Here is an 18,885-nt window from a genome sequence, read left to right on the forward strand (position 1 = left end):
CTCTTTTGACTTCAACTTAAATTAATCACATAGCCAACATAGCTTGAGGACCAAGAGAACCATGTAGTAAACCTAGTGATATTTTTATTACTCGAATGACATACGCACCAGTACATAGTAACATACACTTGATCAACCTCATCAATATCTTCGGAGAGACTGGATGAAATAAGCGGATTTGAACTAGAATTGGAACTATATGAACACTCATGATCTTATTGATGTATTTTGCTACTGACAATATAAAAGAATACACATATGGGATACAATCATACAAACCCTTGGCTTTTATTATAATCACTTAGCTCGTTCTACTTTAGATATGTCAGTTCGTTTTTGCTTAATTTAGATCATGTGTACTTGTAATTCATTTTTGGGCCTCTGTTTCTATTTTCATAATGGATTAAGAGTGTGCCATGTGTTGTAATGGGCTTAGCATTATTTTGATGGTTGGCTCCCCTTTAATTTATTCCATGTTTTTGTCCCAAAAAAAAAAAGCAGACTATTTAAATGAACATAGCAAAAGGTTATAAACCCTTTATTCAACAACTTTGAATTTATTTATGAATAAAAGTACTCCAATTAAAAAACTAAAAAAAATGATTTCAATGGCTAACTTAAACCACATCTGATGAGGGTACTGAATCAAGTTTAGTTAACACCAACTTGGTTCTATCCAAGCATGACAATTTAAATGACTTTTCGCTCCTAAGAAACCCCCAAAACAAGTTTTCATGACTTTCCCATCAAATGTGTGATATGTGTGTGTTTCAAGAGAGTACCAAACTAGCTGCGGGAAGTAGATCTTGTTCTCCATTTTGGGGCATCAACGCAAACATATGTCGTACCACCAATATAAATCGTGTGCTTCCCTATACCATCTATTTTATCCCATTTATCCGCATCACCGCTTCGCTTGTATACCTCAACCTCTCCAAACTCATCACCCACAACCACTAGTAAAAGATGTTCATCATCGCAACTCATCATGAAATATTGTGACATAGAGTTGCAACTACTTATAGGTGCATTGATAAAACAATTCTTCGGACTTCTTTACCGAAATCTTTGACTACAATAACTTCTCCGTCTTCACCCAATGCATAAAGATCTCGGCCAATAAATGTTAAAGAATACCTAAAATTATGATCATCATCAAGATGAATGAAACTCCAAGATGGTTCTCCATCTACAGAGTAAATAAAAAACTGTTGTCCATCGTAAAATGCAAATTCAGCAACTATACAATTAGAGGAATTAGGTGGTCCCGAGAAACACAAGCTTTTTATGTAACCATATTCAAAATCTAGAAGCTTGCGAACGTCGCTTGTGATGGGTTAAAGAACAACGGACATTCGAATTCTTTGCTCTCAAACAACAACCAGCCATAACTCGAACAATACAACATGTCGTTCACAATCGACAGCACCTGGAAATTCTTCTTAATAAAGTAGTTATCACACGACAACGGATCTGTAAAACTGATAATTTCTCGATATTTATTTATAGCCATTAGCCAGGGTGATTCTAACGAATAATTATGCAATCTTCGTAATGCTGAATCGTTTCTCCACTGCATTTGAGGTGTTGCTAGATGACAGAGTTTGCATGTAGCACGAAAATTCAAGTACTCTGCACTGACACAATGTTTCATGATCATATCCAAAACGTCAAATGGAATATTGTGCATGCGTGATTCGTTATGCTCCAAAACCTCATCCATTTCTTGTTTCAAGTTAGTTGTGCATTTGGCGGCATTTACATGATCGTCTTCTAGCCTACATGATCAAGTATTATTTTTATTGCAATATATAAGACATACAATAGTCAAAGAACATTAATCAACTTAAAAAATATAATTACCTTCCCTCCCACATCGACACATGGGTTGTCGAGACCATTCGTGAAGGCATAGAAGACGTGATGATGGTTCTATCTCTGATAGGTACAAGTATAATATATCGTCCGTTTCGTCACGGATGTGTATATAACCCCCTAACTCGGAGGCAACTACGGGGGTATAAAATATGGATATATCACGACCAAGATCCACATAAAAGATGGCGTCTTTCAAGTCATTCATTTCTTCCCACATAACTTCAGTGATGCCTAAGTCTTTATGGTCTTCATATCCATCTTCTTCCACATTCATATCGCTCACGTCCCATTTCTTGAGGCATTCCAACTCTTCCGACTTTATGCTAGCAGTGTCTAATCGAAATAAAATCACATCACCAATTTTTGTAGTATCCCCTTGATACATAATATTAATGCAGAACAATTCCGTACCATAACCTTTAATAAAAATATCCCCGTTATAACAACGAAGGGAATCAGTGCAAGGGTAAGCCCCAAACATTAGTAGTTGAATTAAAACTTCTTTGCCCTTTACTACAATCTCAACCTCTATGATAATAGGACCCAAAATACCATCATCATTTAAGGCATATATATTTTACCATTACAACAAGTTAGGCATTGTACTAATTCACCATCATGGGTGTGTTTGGCGCAAGAGCTTATGAGAGCTTATGGGAGCTTGAGCTTATGATTTTAATAAGCTCTAAGTAATAAACTTTGTTTGGTAGACATAAAAAGTAGAGCTTATGAATCAACCAGTGGCCAAGTCTTACTTCCCGACGAAGTAAAAATCTGTGAAAGTGAGTTATAGTCCCACTTTTAAAATCTAATATTTTTGGGATGAGAATACATGCAGGTTTTATAAATGATTTACAAAATAGACACAAGTACGTGAAACTACATTCTATGGTTGAATTATCGAAATCGAATATGCCCCTTTTTATTAAGTCTGGTAATCTAAGAATTAGGGAACAGACACCCTAATTGACGCGAATCCTAAAGATAGATCTATTGGGCCTAACAAACCCCATCCAAAGTACCGGATGCTTTAGTACTTCGAAATTTATATCATATCTGAAGGGTGTCCCGGAATGATGGGGATATTCTTATATATATGCATCTTGTTAATGTCGGTTACCAGGTGTTCACCATATGAATGATTTTTATCTCTATTTATGGAATGTGTATTGAAATATGAAATCTTGTGGTCTATTGTTACGATTTGATATATATAGGTTAAACCTATAACTCACCAACATTTTTGTTGACGTTTAAAGCATGTTTATTCTCAGGTGAATACTAAGAGCTTCCGCTGTTGCATACTAAAATAAGGACAAGATTTGGAGTCCATGTTTGTATGATATTGTGTAAAAACTGCATTCAAGAAACTGATTTCGATGTAACATATTTGTATTGTAAACCATTATGTAATGGTCGTGTGTAAACAGGATATTTTAGATTATCATTATTTGATAATCTACGTAAAGCTTTTTAAACCTTTATTTATGAAATAAAGGTTATGGTTTGTTTTAAAAATGAATGCAGTCTTTGAAAAACGTCTCATATAGAGGTCAAAACCTCGCAACGAAATCAATTAATATGGAACGTTTTTAATCAATAAGAACGGGACATTTCACCAGATCTTCGGCTGAATTTACTTTCTGGGATAGCTCTCGACAAACAGGGCTATGATAGTCATTTCAGTAAAGGCACATGGAAATTGTCAAGAGGCGCTATGATAGTCGCTCGAGGACACATTTATGGCACACTTTACAAGACTCATGTGAAGATCTGCACAGACAGTATTAATGTTGCAGAAAAGGAGGCTTCACAAAATTTATGGCACCAGAGACTCGGTCACATGAGTGAGAAAGAGTTGTCTACCCTAATAAAGAAGAAGCTTATCAATGTAGACAAGGATGTTGTGCTAGATCCTTGCAATCATTGTCTGTTTGGTAAGCAGCATAGAATCTCGTTTAATTCCTCTTCAACGAAAAAATCAGAGTTACTCAGTCTGGTACACTCTGATGTTTGCGGTCCCTTGGAGGTTGAATCAATTGGCGGCAATAGATACTTTCTGACGTTTATCGATGATACTTCTCGAAAGGTGTGGGTATATTTCTTACGGACGAAGGACCAGGTGTTCGATTACTTCAAACAGTTCCATGTCATGGTAGAACATGAGACATGAAAGAAGTTAAAGTGTCTTCGATCCGACAACGGCGGTGAATACTCTTCCAGGCAGTTCGATGCCTATTGCAGATCAAATGGTATCTGACATGAGAAGACAGTCCCACGTACCCCTCAACATAATGGTATAGCAGAAAGAATGAACCGAACAATCATGGAACGTGTTCGGAGCATGCTCAGTATAGCTAAGCTGCCAAAGCCATTCTGGGGAGAAGCAGTCAGAGCCGCTTGTTATTTGATCAACCGATCTCCATCAGTACCACTGAATTTTGAAGTTCCGGAGAAACTTTGGTCTAGGATCCATCATACTCTCACTTAAGAGTATTTGGATGTTTGGCGTACGCACATGTATCCAAGGAGCTCAGGCAGAAGCTGGATGCAAGGACCACTCCATGCATATTCATAGGCTATGGAGATGAAGAATTTGGATACAGATTATGGGATCCAAAGGAGAAAAAGGTGATCAGAAGTAGGGACGTGGTGTTCCATGAAAGCCAGACAATAGAAGATATTGAAAAACCCACAATATCTCAGAAGTCAAATGTTGCTGCTCAGGTGCCAGAGGCAACAACGGAATCATTCATGAGAAATGAATTTTCAGTGCAAAAAGAAATGCCAGAAGTAGAAGATAATGAGGAAAATGACGGTGCTGAGCAGGGGGAGCCACAACCCCATCTGCCAGACGTTCCAACACCATCACAAGGTCAAGATGATGGTGGATCTCCTCAGAATGTTCCAGAAGTTCGTAGATCTGAACGAGGTCGGATTCCATCGAGTAGATATCCAGAATCCGAGTACCTTCTACTTACTGAAGATGGAGAACAGGAGAGTTTTCATGAAGCAGTAACTCATAAGGATAAAGAAAAATGGTTGCTCGCAATGCAGGATGAGATGGATTCTCTGCAGAAAAATCAAACTTATGAGATTGTAGAACTTCCACGCGGGAAGAAGGCACTGAAAAATAAATGGGTGTTCAAGCTGAAAAAGGATGGTAGTGGAAAAGTGGTGAAATACAAAGCACGACTTGTAGTCAAAGGATTCCAACAGAAGAAAGGGATTTATTTTGACGAGATATTTTCACCAGTAGTCAAGATGACTTCAATTAGAGTCATACTTGGATTGGTCGCAAGTATGAACTTGGAGCTTGAACAGATGGATGTAAAGACAGCTTTTCTTCATGGAGATTTACATGAAGAAATTTACATGGAGCAGCCGGAAGGTTTTGAGGTTTCAGGAGATAACCTCGTATGCAAGCTGAAGAAAAGTTTGTATGGTTTGAAGCAGGCACCTAGGCAGTGCTACAAGAAGTTTGACTCGTGCATGGCGAGTCACGGGTACAAGAAAACCGCAGCAGATGAGTGTGTCTACATTCAGAAGTTTTCTGAACGAGATTTCGTTGCTCTTCTACTATATGTAGACGATATTTTGATCGTAGGGAAAGACGCAACGAAGATCAACCAGCTGAAGAAGGAACTCTCTAAGTCTTTTAACATGAAAGACTTAGGACAGGCTCAACAGATTTTGGGAATGCAAATAACCCGAGACAGGAAGAATAAAAGGTTATGGCTATCTCAAGAGAAGTATATTGAACGAGTGCTTTCACGTTTCAATATGAACAATGCCAAACCTGTTAGCATTCCATTAGCCAACCATTTCAAGTTAAGCAAGAGTTCTTGTCCCTCATCCAAGGAAGAGATCGGGGAGATGTCTTCAGTACCATATTCTTCAGCAGTTGGAAGTTTGATGTATGCAATGGTGTGTACAAGGCCCGATATTGCTCACGCAGTGGGAACAGTGAGTCGTTTTCTCTCGAACCCCGGGAAAGAGCAATGGAATGTGGTAAAATAGATTCTCAGATATCTTAAGGGTACAACGAATCTATGTCTTTGTTACGGGGGAGCTGATCCAATCTTGGAAGGCTATACAGATGCGGATATGGCCGGAGATCCTGATAGTAGGAAATCTACTTCGGGATTCATTTACACTTTTGCAGGAGGAGCTGTTTCATGGCAGTCAAGACTACAAAAGTGTGTTGCATTATCCACAACTGAAGCAGAGTATATTGCTACCGCAGAAGCTGGAAAAGAAATGTTGTGGTTAAAGCGTTATCTCCAAGAATTTGGAATCAAGCAAAAGGAGTACAGGGTACATTGTGACAGTCAGAGTGCTCTAGATTTGAGCAAGAACTCCATGTACCATTCCCGTACAAAACATATTGATATTCGCTATCATTGGATACGCGAGGTAATTAATCGACAACTGTTGAGACTAGTGAAGATCCATACAAAGGAGAATCCTGCGGATATGTTAACAAAGGTGGTGACTCGAGAGAAGTTGGAGTTATGCAGAGACATAACTGGAATGTTCGTGGATTCGGCTGAAGGGGGAGAATTGAAAGTTTCCAGCCTACAATCTAGAAGCTCACCTTCTAGATGTTCAAAGTAGCCTTCTTTGAACACCATGTAGAAGAAGCAAAGATGAACACGATTACGGCCGCCCACCATCTCCGTTCACACCCTTCCACCGCCATAGAATTTTTACTATAAATAGAGGTGCAAACCTCAATTGTAAATCATCCTAAATCACTCAGAGAAGTGTAATCATAACCTAGAGAATGTGTGTGAGTTTTGAGAGTTTTTTTTGTAAGAGTTTTGTAATACTATGTAAATCTATTCTTGTGAGTAATAGAGTTGTTTTTCTCTCAAATTTATATCTCCTAACGTCCAGGCGATCCCCTCTTCCTAACATCTTAACCTGTATGACTATAGGACCCAGAAAACGGTCGGAATTTAAGGCATAAATTTTACCATTGCAACAACTTAGGCTATGTAGTAATTCACCGTCAGATGTTATTCTCTTGAGTTGACTAGCGTATGACATTTCAGTCCATCTCATCCTGTTTCTTTTACGATTTATTTTGCAAAAGACAAATTTAGATGCATCACATCTCCTTAACAGAATGACTGAATCAGGATCATCGGGAGGAGCAGTTAACAAACATTCAGCGATCGATTCATCATCTCCATCTTTCAAACTGAGAGGGGGAAGACGTACAATCTTCAAACTCATTGGGTTCCAAAGAGACCACAAAACATTATGTGGATGGTCTGATAGAATCAACCAACCGTGGAAACAACCTCGGATGCGTTTTCTGTAAAACTCGGGGATTTGAGATTGATATTTAATCAACGGGTTGTGTAGTGTAGAGAAAAATTCTGTATCAATGTTGTTATCGTCTTTGAGGTTCTGAAGAATAAACCATGGATATTTTCAAGAAAAAGGAGGCAGTTTGTCACATGTTGAACCAATTGACAACTTCTGATCATGCTCCATCTAATAACAAGTTCATAACACAGTAAACATGAGTTTGAATTAATACTAAAATCATCTAAAAATCGGTGGGTTAAAAAAGACTACGTTAATCCTTATTATTTGAGATGAAGATAGGTCAATATCTTCCCCAGAAACACACCAAAAATTGAGTCGATTTTTGAGAAAATAAAAAAAAAAAAAAAAAAAAAAAAAACAATTGATCAATATCAAGTCACTGATGTTAATATCTAATCAAAACAATTTAAATTAAAAGATACGATTCATGGCTAAAAGATACAATTAACTGGACCAAACTAATACGAGTACCGATACAATAAGTGCAATAATCAGACTTGATCAAATTATACGGAGTAGTTTATAAATCGAACTCATACCTCAAATACCACCTGCAGCTGACAATATCGAACCCTTCACTGAATTGATCCCAACTTCGATTTAACGATCAAAAATTGTATTCTTCGTTTTAGGGTTAAGCTCCGAAATTGAGTTACGTACTACTCCGTATGCAATTAAATTAAATTTAAATAAATGTCTACTTATAATTTAGACAAAATTGACAAAATAATCCCCGTGTTTTTCAAAATTTAGCCCATTTAGTCACCCCATTAATTTACTGCTTAAATAATACTTAGGTTTAGTCTCAAATTCATCCCTTATACTAAGTAGCGGTGTAAATGAGCCGAGCTACTCGCGTGCTAATCGAGCTTGACTTGTTAAAAACTTGATTCGAGCCGAGCCTAAACGAGCTCGAACCCGAGTATGAACATATTTTGAAGCTCGTTTAGTAAACGAGCCCGAGCTCGAGTTTCATATCTCGAGCTCGAAGAGGCTCGCGAGCCTAAACGAGCTTTTTATTTATATACACTAAATTACTATTTTATAATAAAATAATCATATATAATATAATTTCATAAAAATCATTATATAGTTAAAATACAAATATTAAATCTTATTATATGTGAACAAAAAAATATACAAAGCCAAACTCTGTATGTAATATAATTACATAAAAACTATTAAGAAAAAAAATTATGTAATAAACCACTCGAGCTCGAGCTTCTATAATATCAAACGAGCCTAGCTCGAGTTTAAGATATTAGGCTCGAACTGATGAACAAAGCGAACGATTGGAAATCGGTGGAAGGTAAATTTATTAAAAGATTTGCTGGTTGAAAGACGAGGTCAATGTCGTTCGGTGGAAGGTTAATCCTAATAAAAACTGTGCTATCAAGCCTTCCGTTGTACTACTTCTCACTATTTCGAGCCGCTTCTAGTATCATCAACCTACTTGAGAGTTTACGTCGTAAGTTCTTTTGGGGCGGGTCGGGGGATCGGATAACAATAATATGGCTTACCGATCAGTTACCTTCTCCGAGAGATATGGAAGACCAGGTCTAGTCGCATGCTTGCAAAACGTGGGAATTGGATGTGGTTACCATATTGCCCATTATCCTATATAATTATATAAATATAAATATATATGTAGTAGATTGAGAGAGGGGGAACATAGCCTTTAATTACTGTATAGCATTCGCATGTAATTGAAGAGAGAAGAATTAATAAAACTTCTATCCCCAAATTGTGTTTGTCATATTTACTTTCTGCCATACAAGTCAAATACTACAAACACTGAGATATTTATATCCTTACGAGATCGTCGTGTTAACCTTAATCTCGTAACGGATCAAGTGGTATCAAGAGCTAATCGATCTCTACCTGTGCATGGTGAAGACGAAAGCTGCTTACAAAGCATCCGGTGAGCCATTCTTAGAATTGAAGCAACACCGAAAGATAAATCAAAAACAACCCTCCACGGTTAACATGGTGAATGAAGACGGAACATCTTCTAACCATAACGAGTTATCGGAAAAGGTCGATCGTTTGACTACCCAACTCGAGTCAGTGTTGGAATTGATACAATTACAATCCAAACCTAAAGCACATGTGACACCCTTAAAGAAGAAAATTGAGGAAGAGTCCGATGGGACGACCAGAGTAATGATACTAGCACCTCGAGAAGACGGGAGAATAACAGACCCTTCAAGGTTGAAGCAAGGATCGATATCCCTACCTACGACGGAGTCGTAGACGCCGAGAAGCTAGATTCCTGGATTGACTAACTCGAGACGTATTTCACACTCTACGGATTCAGGAGTGTGGAAAAGGTTTCATTTGCTCGTCTTAAGCTGACCAGCGATGCCCTCGCATGGTGGAATTCGTACCTCAAGACGTTGACTGACGATGAAGAGGTAAAATGGCCTGAATTTACTTGGCTGTGGCGGGAAGAATTTTATCCAATGGGTTACTCGCAAGAGCGATGGACCCAATGGCATAACCTGCGACAACAACATGGCTAGTCAGTGCAAGAGTACACAACCGAATTTCGGAGATTAGCAGTGTCTCTGGGCATATCTATTGACAATGAAGAAAGTTTCACCAAATATGTTGCAGGTCTCACTCTTCAAATACGAACTGAATTGCAGTTACATGTGCTAACCAGTCTCTCCAAGGCCAGCAGTATAGCAATGGCGATAGAGCAAAAAAACAAAGTGGGAACCCAACGTTCAGATGACAAAGCAAATGGAGACGAGTCAAGTAGCAGCTCACCAAAGAAAGAGTCCCAAAAACAAAAATACAAAATGTCTAGCACTTCAACTAAGTATTGTGATCATTGCAAAACCAATGGGCATGACAAAGAAGAATGTTGGAAGGCCAATCCTGCCTTCCTTCCAAAAAAATGGGCAAAGGACAAGGGAAAACGCACAACGGCAACCACTAAGGTACAAGGGGCAATCGAGTTAGAGACAGTTGATGAGGTAGACAAGAGTCTATCCTTAATGACGAAGCAAGCTACTGTTGGGTTTTATTATATGTTTCCAAATATGAGGAAACTTATCTCTAGCCCAAGCCCAACAAATTTAGGCCCAAGATGAAGTTTGACCTGGTCAACATCTGAGTGCATTATTTGAATCAGTTGTGTGCAGCTGTTCTTTGACTATCAAGAGGGAGAGAGATCAAAAAGAAATCAAGAAAAAGAGAGAAACCTCAAATTCCCGTTTTTATGTACAGCAGCTCAGAAAAGAGACGATCCCCGGAGATCCGACCGTTGAATCTTCTCCAATTTTGGACTGTGTCTTCCTGACATCAGTGCCAAGGTTTTCAACCGTTGAATTCGTCTAAAAAGGTCTGTAGCTCGTATTTTCGCTGCTGGAACAGTAGCAGTTTTTTGGGGTAGTGTTGTTCGTCTTTTGTCTTTAATTTCTTCATATACTTGTTGATTATTGTTGTTCAAGAGTATGATGATGTTGTATGCCTCTAGTTGATCTAGAGAAGGATTGTTGTATTGCTCTCTTGTTGATGATAGTGAAGTTTAAGTGGCTTACGAGTCCCGTGGTTTTTACTCTCGATTTTGAGAGGTTTTCCACGTAAAAAGTCTCGTGTGTATTGTGTGTGCTTGATTATTCGTTATTAGTTTATTTGCTACTGAATTGGGACAGATTTGGGTTGGATTTGATATAGCTTGTTTGTTAGTTTCCTCACGGGTTCATACGGGTCGGGAAATGCTTGTCAAACGGGTTCGTTTCCGCTTTGTAGATTGCCCGTTGTGAATTATTTTCCCATCAAATTGGTATCAAGAGCTAGGTTATTTGATTTGACTTGTGTGAAAGATGGAAGCTAATACAAGTAAAATGATTAGTTTAAATGGTTCAAATTATCATGTTTGGAAAGGTAAAATGGAGGATCTTCTTTATGTGAAAGATTATTATTTGCCTGTTTTTACTGAGGATAAACCTGAGGAAAAATCTGATGCTCAATGGAAAATTTTGCATAGACAAGTATGTGGGTATATTCGGCAGTGGGTTGATGATAATGTTGTGAATCATATTACTGGGGAGACTGATGCTAAAGCCTTATGGAAAAAGCTTGAGCAGTTATATGAACGAAAGACTGGGAATAACAAGTTGTTCTTAATTAAGCAGATGATGGCTTTGAAGTATCATGATGGGACTCCTATTACAGATCACCTAAATGCATATCAGGGTATTATAAATCAGCTTGCAGGTATGGGTATCAAGTTTGAGGATGAGATTCAGGGTCTCTGGTTACTTGGTACATTACCGGACTCTTGGGAGACTTTTAGGACATCTTTGTCCAACTCTGCACCGAATGGTACTATCACCATGGAATTGGCTAAGGGTAGTATTTTGAATGAAGAGATGAGAAGAAAGTCACAAGGTTCCTCTTCACAGTCAGATATCTTGGTCACAGAAACGCGGGGGAGAAGTCATAGTAGAGGTCAGGGTAAAAGAGGCAATCATCGTAGCAGCTCACGCAAAGGTAAATTTGCTAATGTTGAGTGTTATAATTGTCATGAAATGGGGCACACAAAGTGGTATTGTCCAAAGTTAAAGAACGAGAAGAAAAAAGCATATGACAAGAATAAACAAAAGAAAAGTGATGGTGGTGATGATGATAAGGTTGAAGTTAACGCTATCACAGATGAGTTCTTTGTTTGTATTGATTATGATATGATCAATCTTACTCATGATGACACGAGTTGGATTGTTGATAGTGGTGCTACATGTCATGTTGCAATTTGTAGAGATCACTTCTCATCTTACACTCCAGGTGACTATGGATTTGCTAGGATGGGTAATGCCGGGTTATCAAAGATCGTTGGTATTGGAGATGTTTGTTTGAAATTTGACACGGGAATGGAGTTAGTTTTGCATAATGTAAAACATGTTCCGGATATGAGACTTAATGTTATTTCAACAGGCATTCTTGATGATGATGGTTATTATAACGGTTTTGGTAATGGTATTTGGAAACTAACTCTTGGTTCTATGATAGTGGGAAGAGGCAAGAAAGACTCAAGATTATACATCACGCGTCCGAAGATCATCCAGAACATTGTTAACGCAGTGGACAATGTTGATTCTACTGAGTTGTGGCATAAAAGACTTGGCCACATGAGTGAAAAGGGGATGTCTATCTTGTTCAAGAAGAATGTGTTGTCGGGTGTTAGTGGTATTGATTTGAGTAAGTGTTCTCACTGTTTGGCAGGGAAACAGACCAGAGTTGCGTTTAAGAGTCATTCTCCTTTTCGAATGGAGAACGTACTTGATCTAGTTCATTCGGATGTTTGTGGGCCTATGAAGACTAGGACACTTGGTGGATGTTCCTACTTTGTTACATTCATCGATGATCATTCCAGGAAGGTGTGGGTTTATACCTTAAAGTCAAAGGATCAAGTATTTGAAAAGTTTAAAGAATTTCATACACTAGTTGAAAGGCAAACGGGAAAGAAACTCAAGTGTATTCGGACTGATAATGGCGGTGAATACATTGGTAGATTTGATACTTACTGTAAGGAGAATGGTATTCGGCATCAAAAGACTCCACCAAAGACACCTCAGTTGAATGGCTTAGCAGAGAGGATGAACAGAACTTTGGTTGAGAGAGTTAGATGTTTGCTTTCACATGCAGGGTTGTCCGATTCCTTTTGGGGTGAGGCTTTAAATACGGCAGTTCATATTATTAATCTAACCCCTTGTGTTCCTTTGCGTTTTGATGTTCCTAACAGGGTTTGGAGCGGCAAAGATGTTTCTTACCGTCATTTACGAGTTTTTGGATGTAAAGCTTTTGTTCATGTTCCCAAAGATGAGAGGTCAAAGCTTGATATGAAGACTAAGCCATGTGTATTCCTCGGCTATGGTGAAGATGATTTTGGGTACAGGTTATATGATCCAGTTCAGAAGAAACTTGTACGAAGCCGAGATGTTGTTTTTACAGAAGATCAGATGTTAAAAGATGTTGAGAAGACAGATTCAGTTCCTCAAACTAGTGCTGATCTTGTTGATTTGGATCCAGTTACTCCACAACATGTTGGAGATGATGTTCATAATGATGAACATAGTACTGATGATGATTATGCTCCGGAGCAGGTAGAGATTCCAGTACCAGATGTGCCCCCATTTGTCCCACTTAGGCGGTCTACCCGAGACCGTCATCCTTCTGTTAGATATTCTGCTGATGAGTATGTATTAGTTACTGATGGGGGAGAGCCAGAATGTTATTCAGAAGCAATGAAAGATGAGCATAAGAAAGAGTGGGGTGAAGCTATGCAAGATGAGATGAATTCCTTGCATGAGAACAATACTTATGAGCTGGTGAAGTTACCTAAAGGCAAGAGAGCTTTGAGAAACAAATGGGTATTCAAAGTGAAGACAGATGAGCTTACTTCACAACCAAGGTACAAAGCTAGGTTAGTCGTTAAAGGATTCAGCCAGAAAAAGGGTATTGATTTTGATGAGATTTTCTCACCGGTTGTGAAGATGGGATCTATTCGAGTGGTTCTTGGATTAGCTGCTAGTCTTGATCTTGAGGTTGAACAGATGGATGTCAAGACTGCTTTTCTTCACGGTGATTTGGATAAGGAAATCTACATGTTGCAACCTGAAGGTTTTCGGGTTAAGGGTAAAGAAAATTATGTTTGTAGACTTCAGAAAAGTTTATATGGGTTGAAGCAAGCACCGAGACTGTGGTATAAGAAGTTTGAGTCGGTTATAGGAAAGCAAGGCTACCGAAAGACAACTTCAGATCATTGTGTTTTCTTTCAGAGGTTTGGTGATGATGATTTCATCATATTGTTGTTATACGTTGATGATATGTTAATTGTTGGTAAAAATATTAAAAGAATTGCGCAGTTGAAGCGAGAATTGAGTAAGTCTTTTGCTATGAAAGACTTGGGGCCAGCAAAACAGATTCTTGGCATTCGGATTTCTAGAGATAGAGGTGCTAAGACGTTACATATATCACAAGAGCAATACATTGAAAAGGTGCTAAGTAGATTCAACATGAAGAATGCTAAAGTGGTTAGTTCCCCTCTTACAAACAACTTTAAGCTAACAGAAAGAGATTGTCCTACTTCAAAGGAGGATGTTGAGGAGATGGATATAGTTCCATATGCGTCAGCAGTTGGTAGCTTGATGTATGCTATGGTGTGTACTAGGCCAGAAATAGCTCATGCGGTAAGTGTTGTTAGTCGGTTTATGTCAAATCCGGGTAAGAAGCATTGGGAAGCGGTTAAATGGATTATGAGATACTTACGAGGTACTTCAAAGTTAGGTATCACATTCGGAAATGCAGATCCGGTGCTTGTTGGTTATACAGACTCAGATATGGCAGGAAACAAAGATAACATGAAATCCACTTCTGGATATTTGATGACTTTCGCAGGGGGAGCAGTTTCATGGCAATCAAGGTTACAAAAGTGTGTTGCATTGTCTACAACCGAGGCTGAGTATATGGCAGCAACAGAAGCGTGCAAAGAACTATTGTGGATGAAAAGGTTTCTTCAAGACCTTGGGTTTAAGCAACCACGATATGTGGTTCTTTGTGATAATGAGAGTGCGATTCATTTGGCTAGAAATTCTATGTATCATAAGCGGACAAAACATATAGATGTGCGGTATCATTGGATTAGAGAACGTCTTGAAGATGGTTCGTTTGAACTTGATAAAGTTCACACCGATGATAATGGTTCCGACATGTTCACAAAGGCTTTAGCAAGTGAGAAGCTCAAGGTATGTTGCTCGATCGCCGGGATGGCGATTCCTTCCTCATAATTGGAAAGGGGGAGATTTGTTGGGTTTTATTATATGTTTCCAAATATGAGGAAACTTATCTCTAGCCCAAGCCCAACAAATTTAGGCCCAAGATGAAGTTTGACCTGGTCAACATCTGGGTGCATTATTTGAATCAGTTGTGTGCAGCTGTTCTTTGACTATCAAGAGGGAGAGAGATCAAAAAGAAATCAAGAAAAAGAGAGAAACCTCAAATTCCCGTTTTTATGTACAGCAGCTCAGAAAAGAGACGATCCCCGGAGATCCGACCGTTGAATCTTCTCCAATTTTGGACTGTGTCTTCCTGACATCAGTGCCAAGGTTTTCAACCGTTGAATTCGTCTAAAAAGGTCTGTAGCTCGTATTTTCACTGCTGGAACAGTAGCAGTTTTTTGGGGTAGTGTTGTTCGTCTTTTGTCTTTAATTTCTTCATATACTTGTTGATTATTGTTGTTCAAGAGTATGATGATGTTGTATGCCTCTAGTTGATCTAGAGAAGGATTGTTGTATTGCTCTCTTGTTGATGATAGTGAAGTTTAAGTGGCTTACGAGTCCCGTGGTTTTTACTCTCGATTTTGAGAGGTTTTCCACGTAAAAAGTCTCGTGTGTATTGTGTGTGCTTGATTATTCGTTATTAGTTTATTTGCTACTGAATTGGGACAGATTTGGGTTGGATTTGATATAGCTTGTTTGTTAGTTTCCTCACGGGTTCATACGGGTCGGGAAATGCTTGTCAAACGGGTTCGTTTCCGCTTTGTAGATTGCCCGTTGTGAATTATTTTCCCATCAGCTACTACTGATGAACTCGTTAAAAAGGAAGAATTATTCACGTTGAAGCTTCAAGTAAAACAAGAGTTAATTGATGCCATAGTTGACACGGGAAGCCAAAAGAATTTAATCTCGTCCAACCTTGCGAAACGACTCGGGTTAGCAACCTCTCCACACCCCAAGCCTTACGACCTGGGTTGACTACAAAAGGGCACGGACACACGAGTCACTTTACAATGTAAGTTTCGTTTTGCCATAACTAGCCAATATATTGATGAAGTCACATGTGAAGTGGTTCCGTTAGACATTTGTCAATTGATTTTTGGTAGCCCATATTTGTGGGAAAGAAATGCAATTTATTTCAGGAGGGAGCAAAAGTACCAACTTGAGAAGGATGGCAAGAAATATGTGGTTAGAAACCACAAATTATCGCATGGTCACAAGTTGGTAGCAGCTGGAAAAATCAGTAGGTTAGTTAATACTTCAAGGAGGTTAGTGCTACTGATATTGTCACCAGTTGAAGAAAAGGCTAAGGTATCTTCACTTAACATCAATTGTGAAGATATTACTAACAAGAGAAGTGACCTTGTGTGTAGATATTTAGCTCCTTTTAAAGATGCAGTTCGCTTACCACCTGACCGAGATATTACTCATACCATGCATAGCTCGACTAGAAAAACACCCGCAGAGGTATGCTTTGGGTTCTTGCTGCAAAGTCGTTATGACTTAGAATTTTCAGTCAATACTACAGTGGGTCACAACAAATATTCTTTTGAGATACATAAGGCTCACAAGTTGGTGGAGTGCATCCAAAAGGTTGATTATGATGTCGAGCAGCAACTGCAGCGGTCACAAGATAAATATAAACAACGGCACGATTGTCATCGGGTTCAAGTTAATTTCCATCAGAGAGACATGGGTTGGTCACACTTGGGAAACTATCGACTAAAAAAAGATGACAAGAAGTTGAAGCCGATTCGATATGGTCCGTTTTGTGTCCTAAAGAAAATCTTCGACAGTTCCCTACCAACTGTTGAAGACTTGGTGACTGACCAAGAAAAGGAATTGTCAAAAAAATTACCAGAGGATATGATTGTAAAGTGTAAGTCAAGTTCTAAACGTCGACGACGTGCATTTTGTACCGGGCTTAAAGGACAATTACCAAGTGCAACAAAAGGGTTATCTGAGGATGTTGCTAAGGCACGTTTCCCTCATTTAACATTCTAAGCTCATCAGGAGTTGAGCTTGCCGGAGAAGGGGAGGCATGATCAGTTACCTTCTCCGAGAGTTATGGAAGACCAGGTCTAGTCGCATGCTTGCAAAACGTGGGAATTGGATGTGGTTACCATATTGCCCATTATCCTATTTTTATGTATAGGAGTAGTGGAGAGCTAGTGGCCTCTTTTTACTATCAATATCAATATATAAATATATATGTAGTAGATTGAGAGAGGGGGAACATAGCCTTTAATTACCGTATGTCATTCGCATGTAATTGAAGAGAGAAGAATTAATAAAACTTCTATTCCCAAATTGTGTTTGTCATATTTACTTTCTTCCATACAAGTCAAATACTACAAACACTGAGATATTTATATCATTACGCTTAATCTCGTAACGGATCACTTACGGGGCGGGGGGTTAAAATATTAGGTCTTTAAAAGCTAAAAATTTGGCGCTTCTTAGCAAATGGTGGTGGTGTTTTCAGGTGGAAAATGGGGCTTTATAGGTTAAAATTATCAAAAGTATTTATAGGCGAGAAGGAGGTTTGGTTTTATCGTCCAACTTTTGTTTGGGTTCTATTTGGTCCTCCATCATCCAAGTAGGATCAACTCTTTTTACTCTTGGTTTTAAACCTCAATCATTCATTTGTGAAAAAGATTGGAAATGGTAGGAATAGACTTTTTTGAATGGATCTTTGGCTTGGTGATCACAGGTTAAAAGATTTATTCCCAAGGTTGTTTCAACTCGAGTCAATTAAGGAAGCATGTGTGGGTGATAGGATGTGAAAAAATGAATCAGGTATCTCGTTCTCATGGCAAAGGAAAAGGTCGATTTTCGGAAGAGGGAAGGATGAACTTTTGCAGCTTCAAAGCCTGCTGCTATCGGCTAAAGACGGGAACAGTGAGCATGACAGTTGGAAATGGCAATGGGATGGTAATGGGGTGTTCAAATGTTGTGTGATGGCTGAGCTCATCGACGAAAAGCTACTTCACAACTCCTTTTGTGATTATGAAACTCTTCGTAATAAGCTTGTCCCAAAGAAACTTGAAATATTTGTTTGGAGAACGGTTCCGAAAAGGATTCCAACCCGATTCGAACTTGACAAAAAGTCCATTGATCTCGACTCGGTGAGGTGTCCAATGTGCGATGAAGATCTAGAAACAGTGGAACATGATATTATATTTTGCAAGTTTGATTCGGAGGTTTGGGCGAGGGTTTTCAATTGGTGGAAGTTAGGTAATATAATTGACTTTTCCATAGATGAAGTCTTTAAAGATACAAGGCCATACTCAAGTTCGATCCATAAAAGTGTGGTATGGCAAGCGGTTAAGTGGGTTTCAAGCTACTTTATATGGAAGAATCGCAATAATAAGGTTTTCGGTAAACACTCGTCTACTAGTGTTATGTTATTCAACGAAATCCAATGCAAAAGTTACGAGTGGTTCACTGCGAGATCAAAGAAATATAAATTTGATTGGCATACATGGCTTATTGATCCTGCTTCGTGTTGTGTCAGTACTTCAACTCGAGTAGGGGTGGGCTAATGTCTTTCTTTCTGCTATTTCGAGTCTGTAGTTTCAAATCGAGCTATTTGTGTTGTATAGATTGTAATTAGTATATACATAGTTCTCTCGTGTTCAGATTTATGTACAAGATATATGGGTTGTGGTGTTTCTTATGTTTTGTTTATAATAAAAATTTTGCTGCTTCTCAAAAAAATAGTTAGATGCTCCTGGTAAAAAGAGTTCTATGTAAGGTTCCCAAATAAGCTCCCAAATACACTCACCCTCAATGGTCGGACGTTATCAAAGTCGTTCATACCCTCAATGGCTATTTTCGTCCAACCCATCTTCCTGGGTTGGCCAAAACGTGGATCGGTTAG

The 18,885-nt window shown here is 38.7% G+C and overlaps 1 protein-coding gene across 1 annotated transcript; it reads left to right on the plus strand.

Annotated features, from left to right (window-relative positions):
• The first annotated feature begins 17,666 nt into the window (after nucleotides 1-17,666).
• LOC139876094 (uncharacterized) lies at nucleotides 17,667-18,547 on the plus strand. The gene is made up of 2 exons (XM_071863394.1): nucleotides 17,667-17,715; nucleotides 17,802-18,547. Exons 1-2 carry the CDS (start codon nucleotides 17,667-17,669, stop codon nucleotides 18,545-18,547), a joined length of 795 nt encoding a protein of 264 aa, XP_071719495.1.
• The last annotated feature ends 338 nt before the right edge of the window (nucleotides 18,548-18,885 follow it).

The sequence above is a fragment of the Rutidosis leptorrhynchoides genome, chromosome 11 (genome assembly GCF_046630445.1).
Source record: "Rutidosis leptorrhynchoides isolate AG116_Rl617_1_P2 chromosome 11, CSIRO_AGI_Rlap_v1, whole genome shotgun sequence".
NCBI lineage: Eukaryota > Viridiplantae > Streptophyta > Magnoliopsida > Asterales > Asteraceae > Rutidosis > Rutidosis leptorrhynchoides.

Bases quoted from the DNA above. Each gene is read 5' to 3' on its own strand.
- LOC139876094 (XM_071863394.1), top strand. From the start codon at position 17,667: ATGGTAGGAATAGACTTTTTTGAATGGATCTTTGGCTTGGTGATCACA. The intron at 17,716-17,801 runs GTTAAAAGATTT...AAAATGAATCAG, and splicing joins CTTTGGCTTGGTGATCACAG to GTATCTCGTTCTCATGGCAA.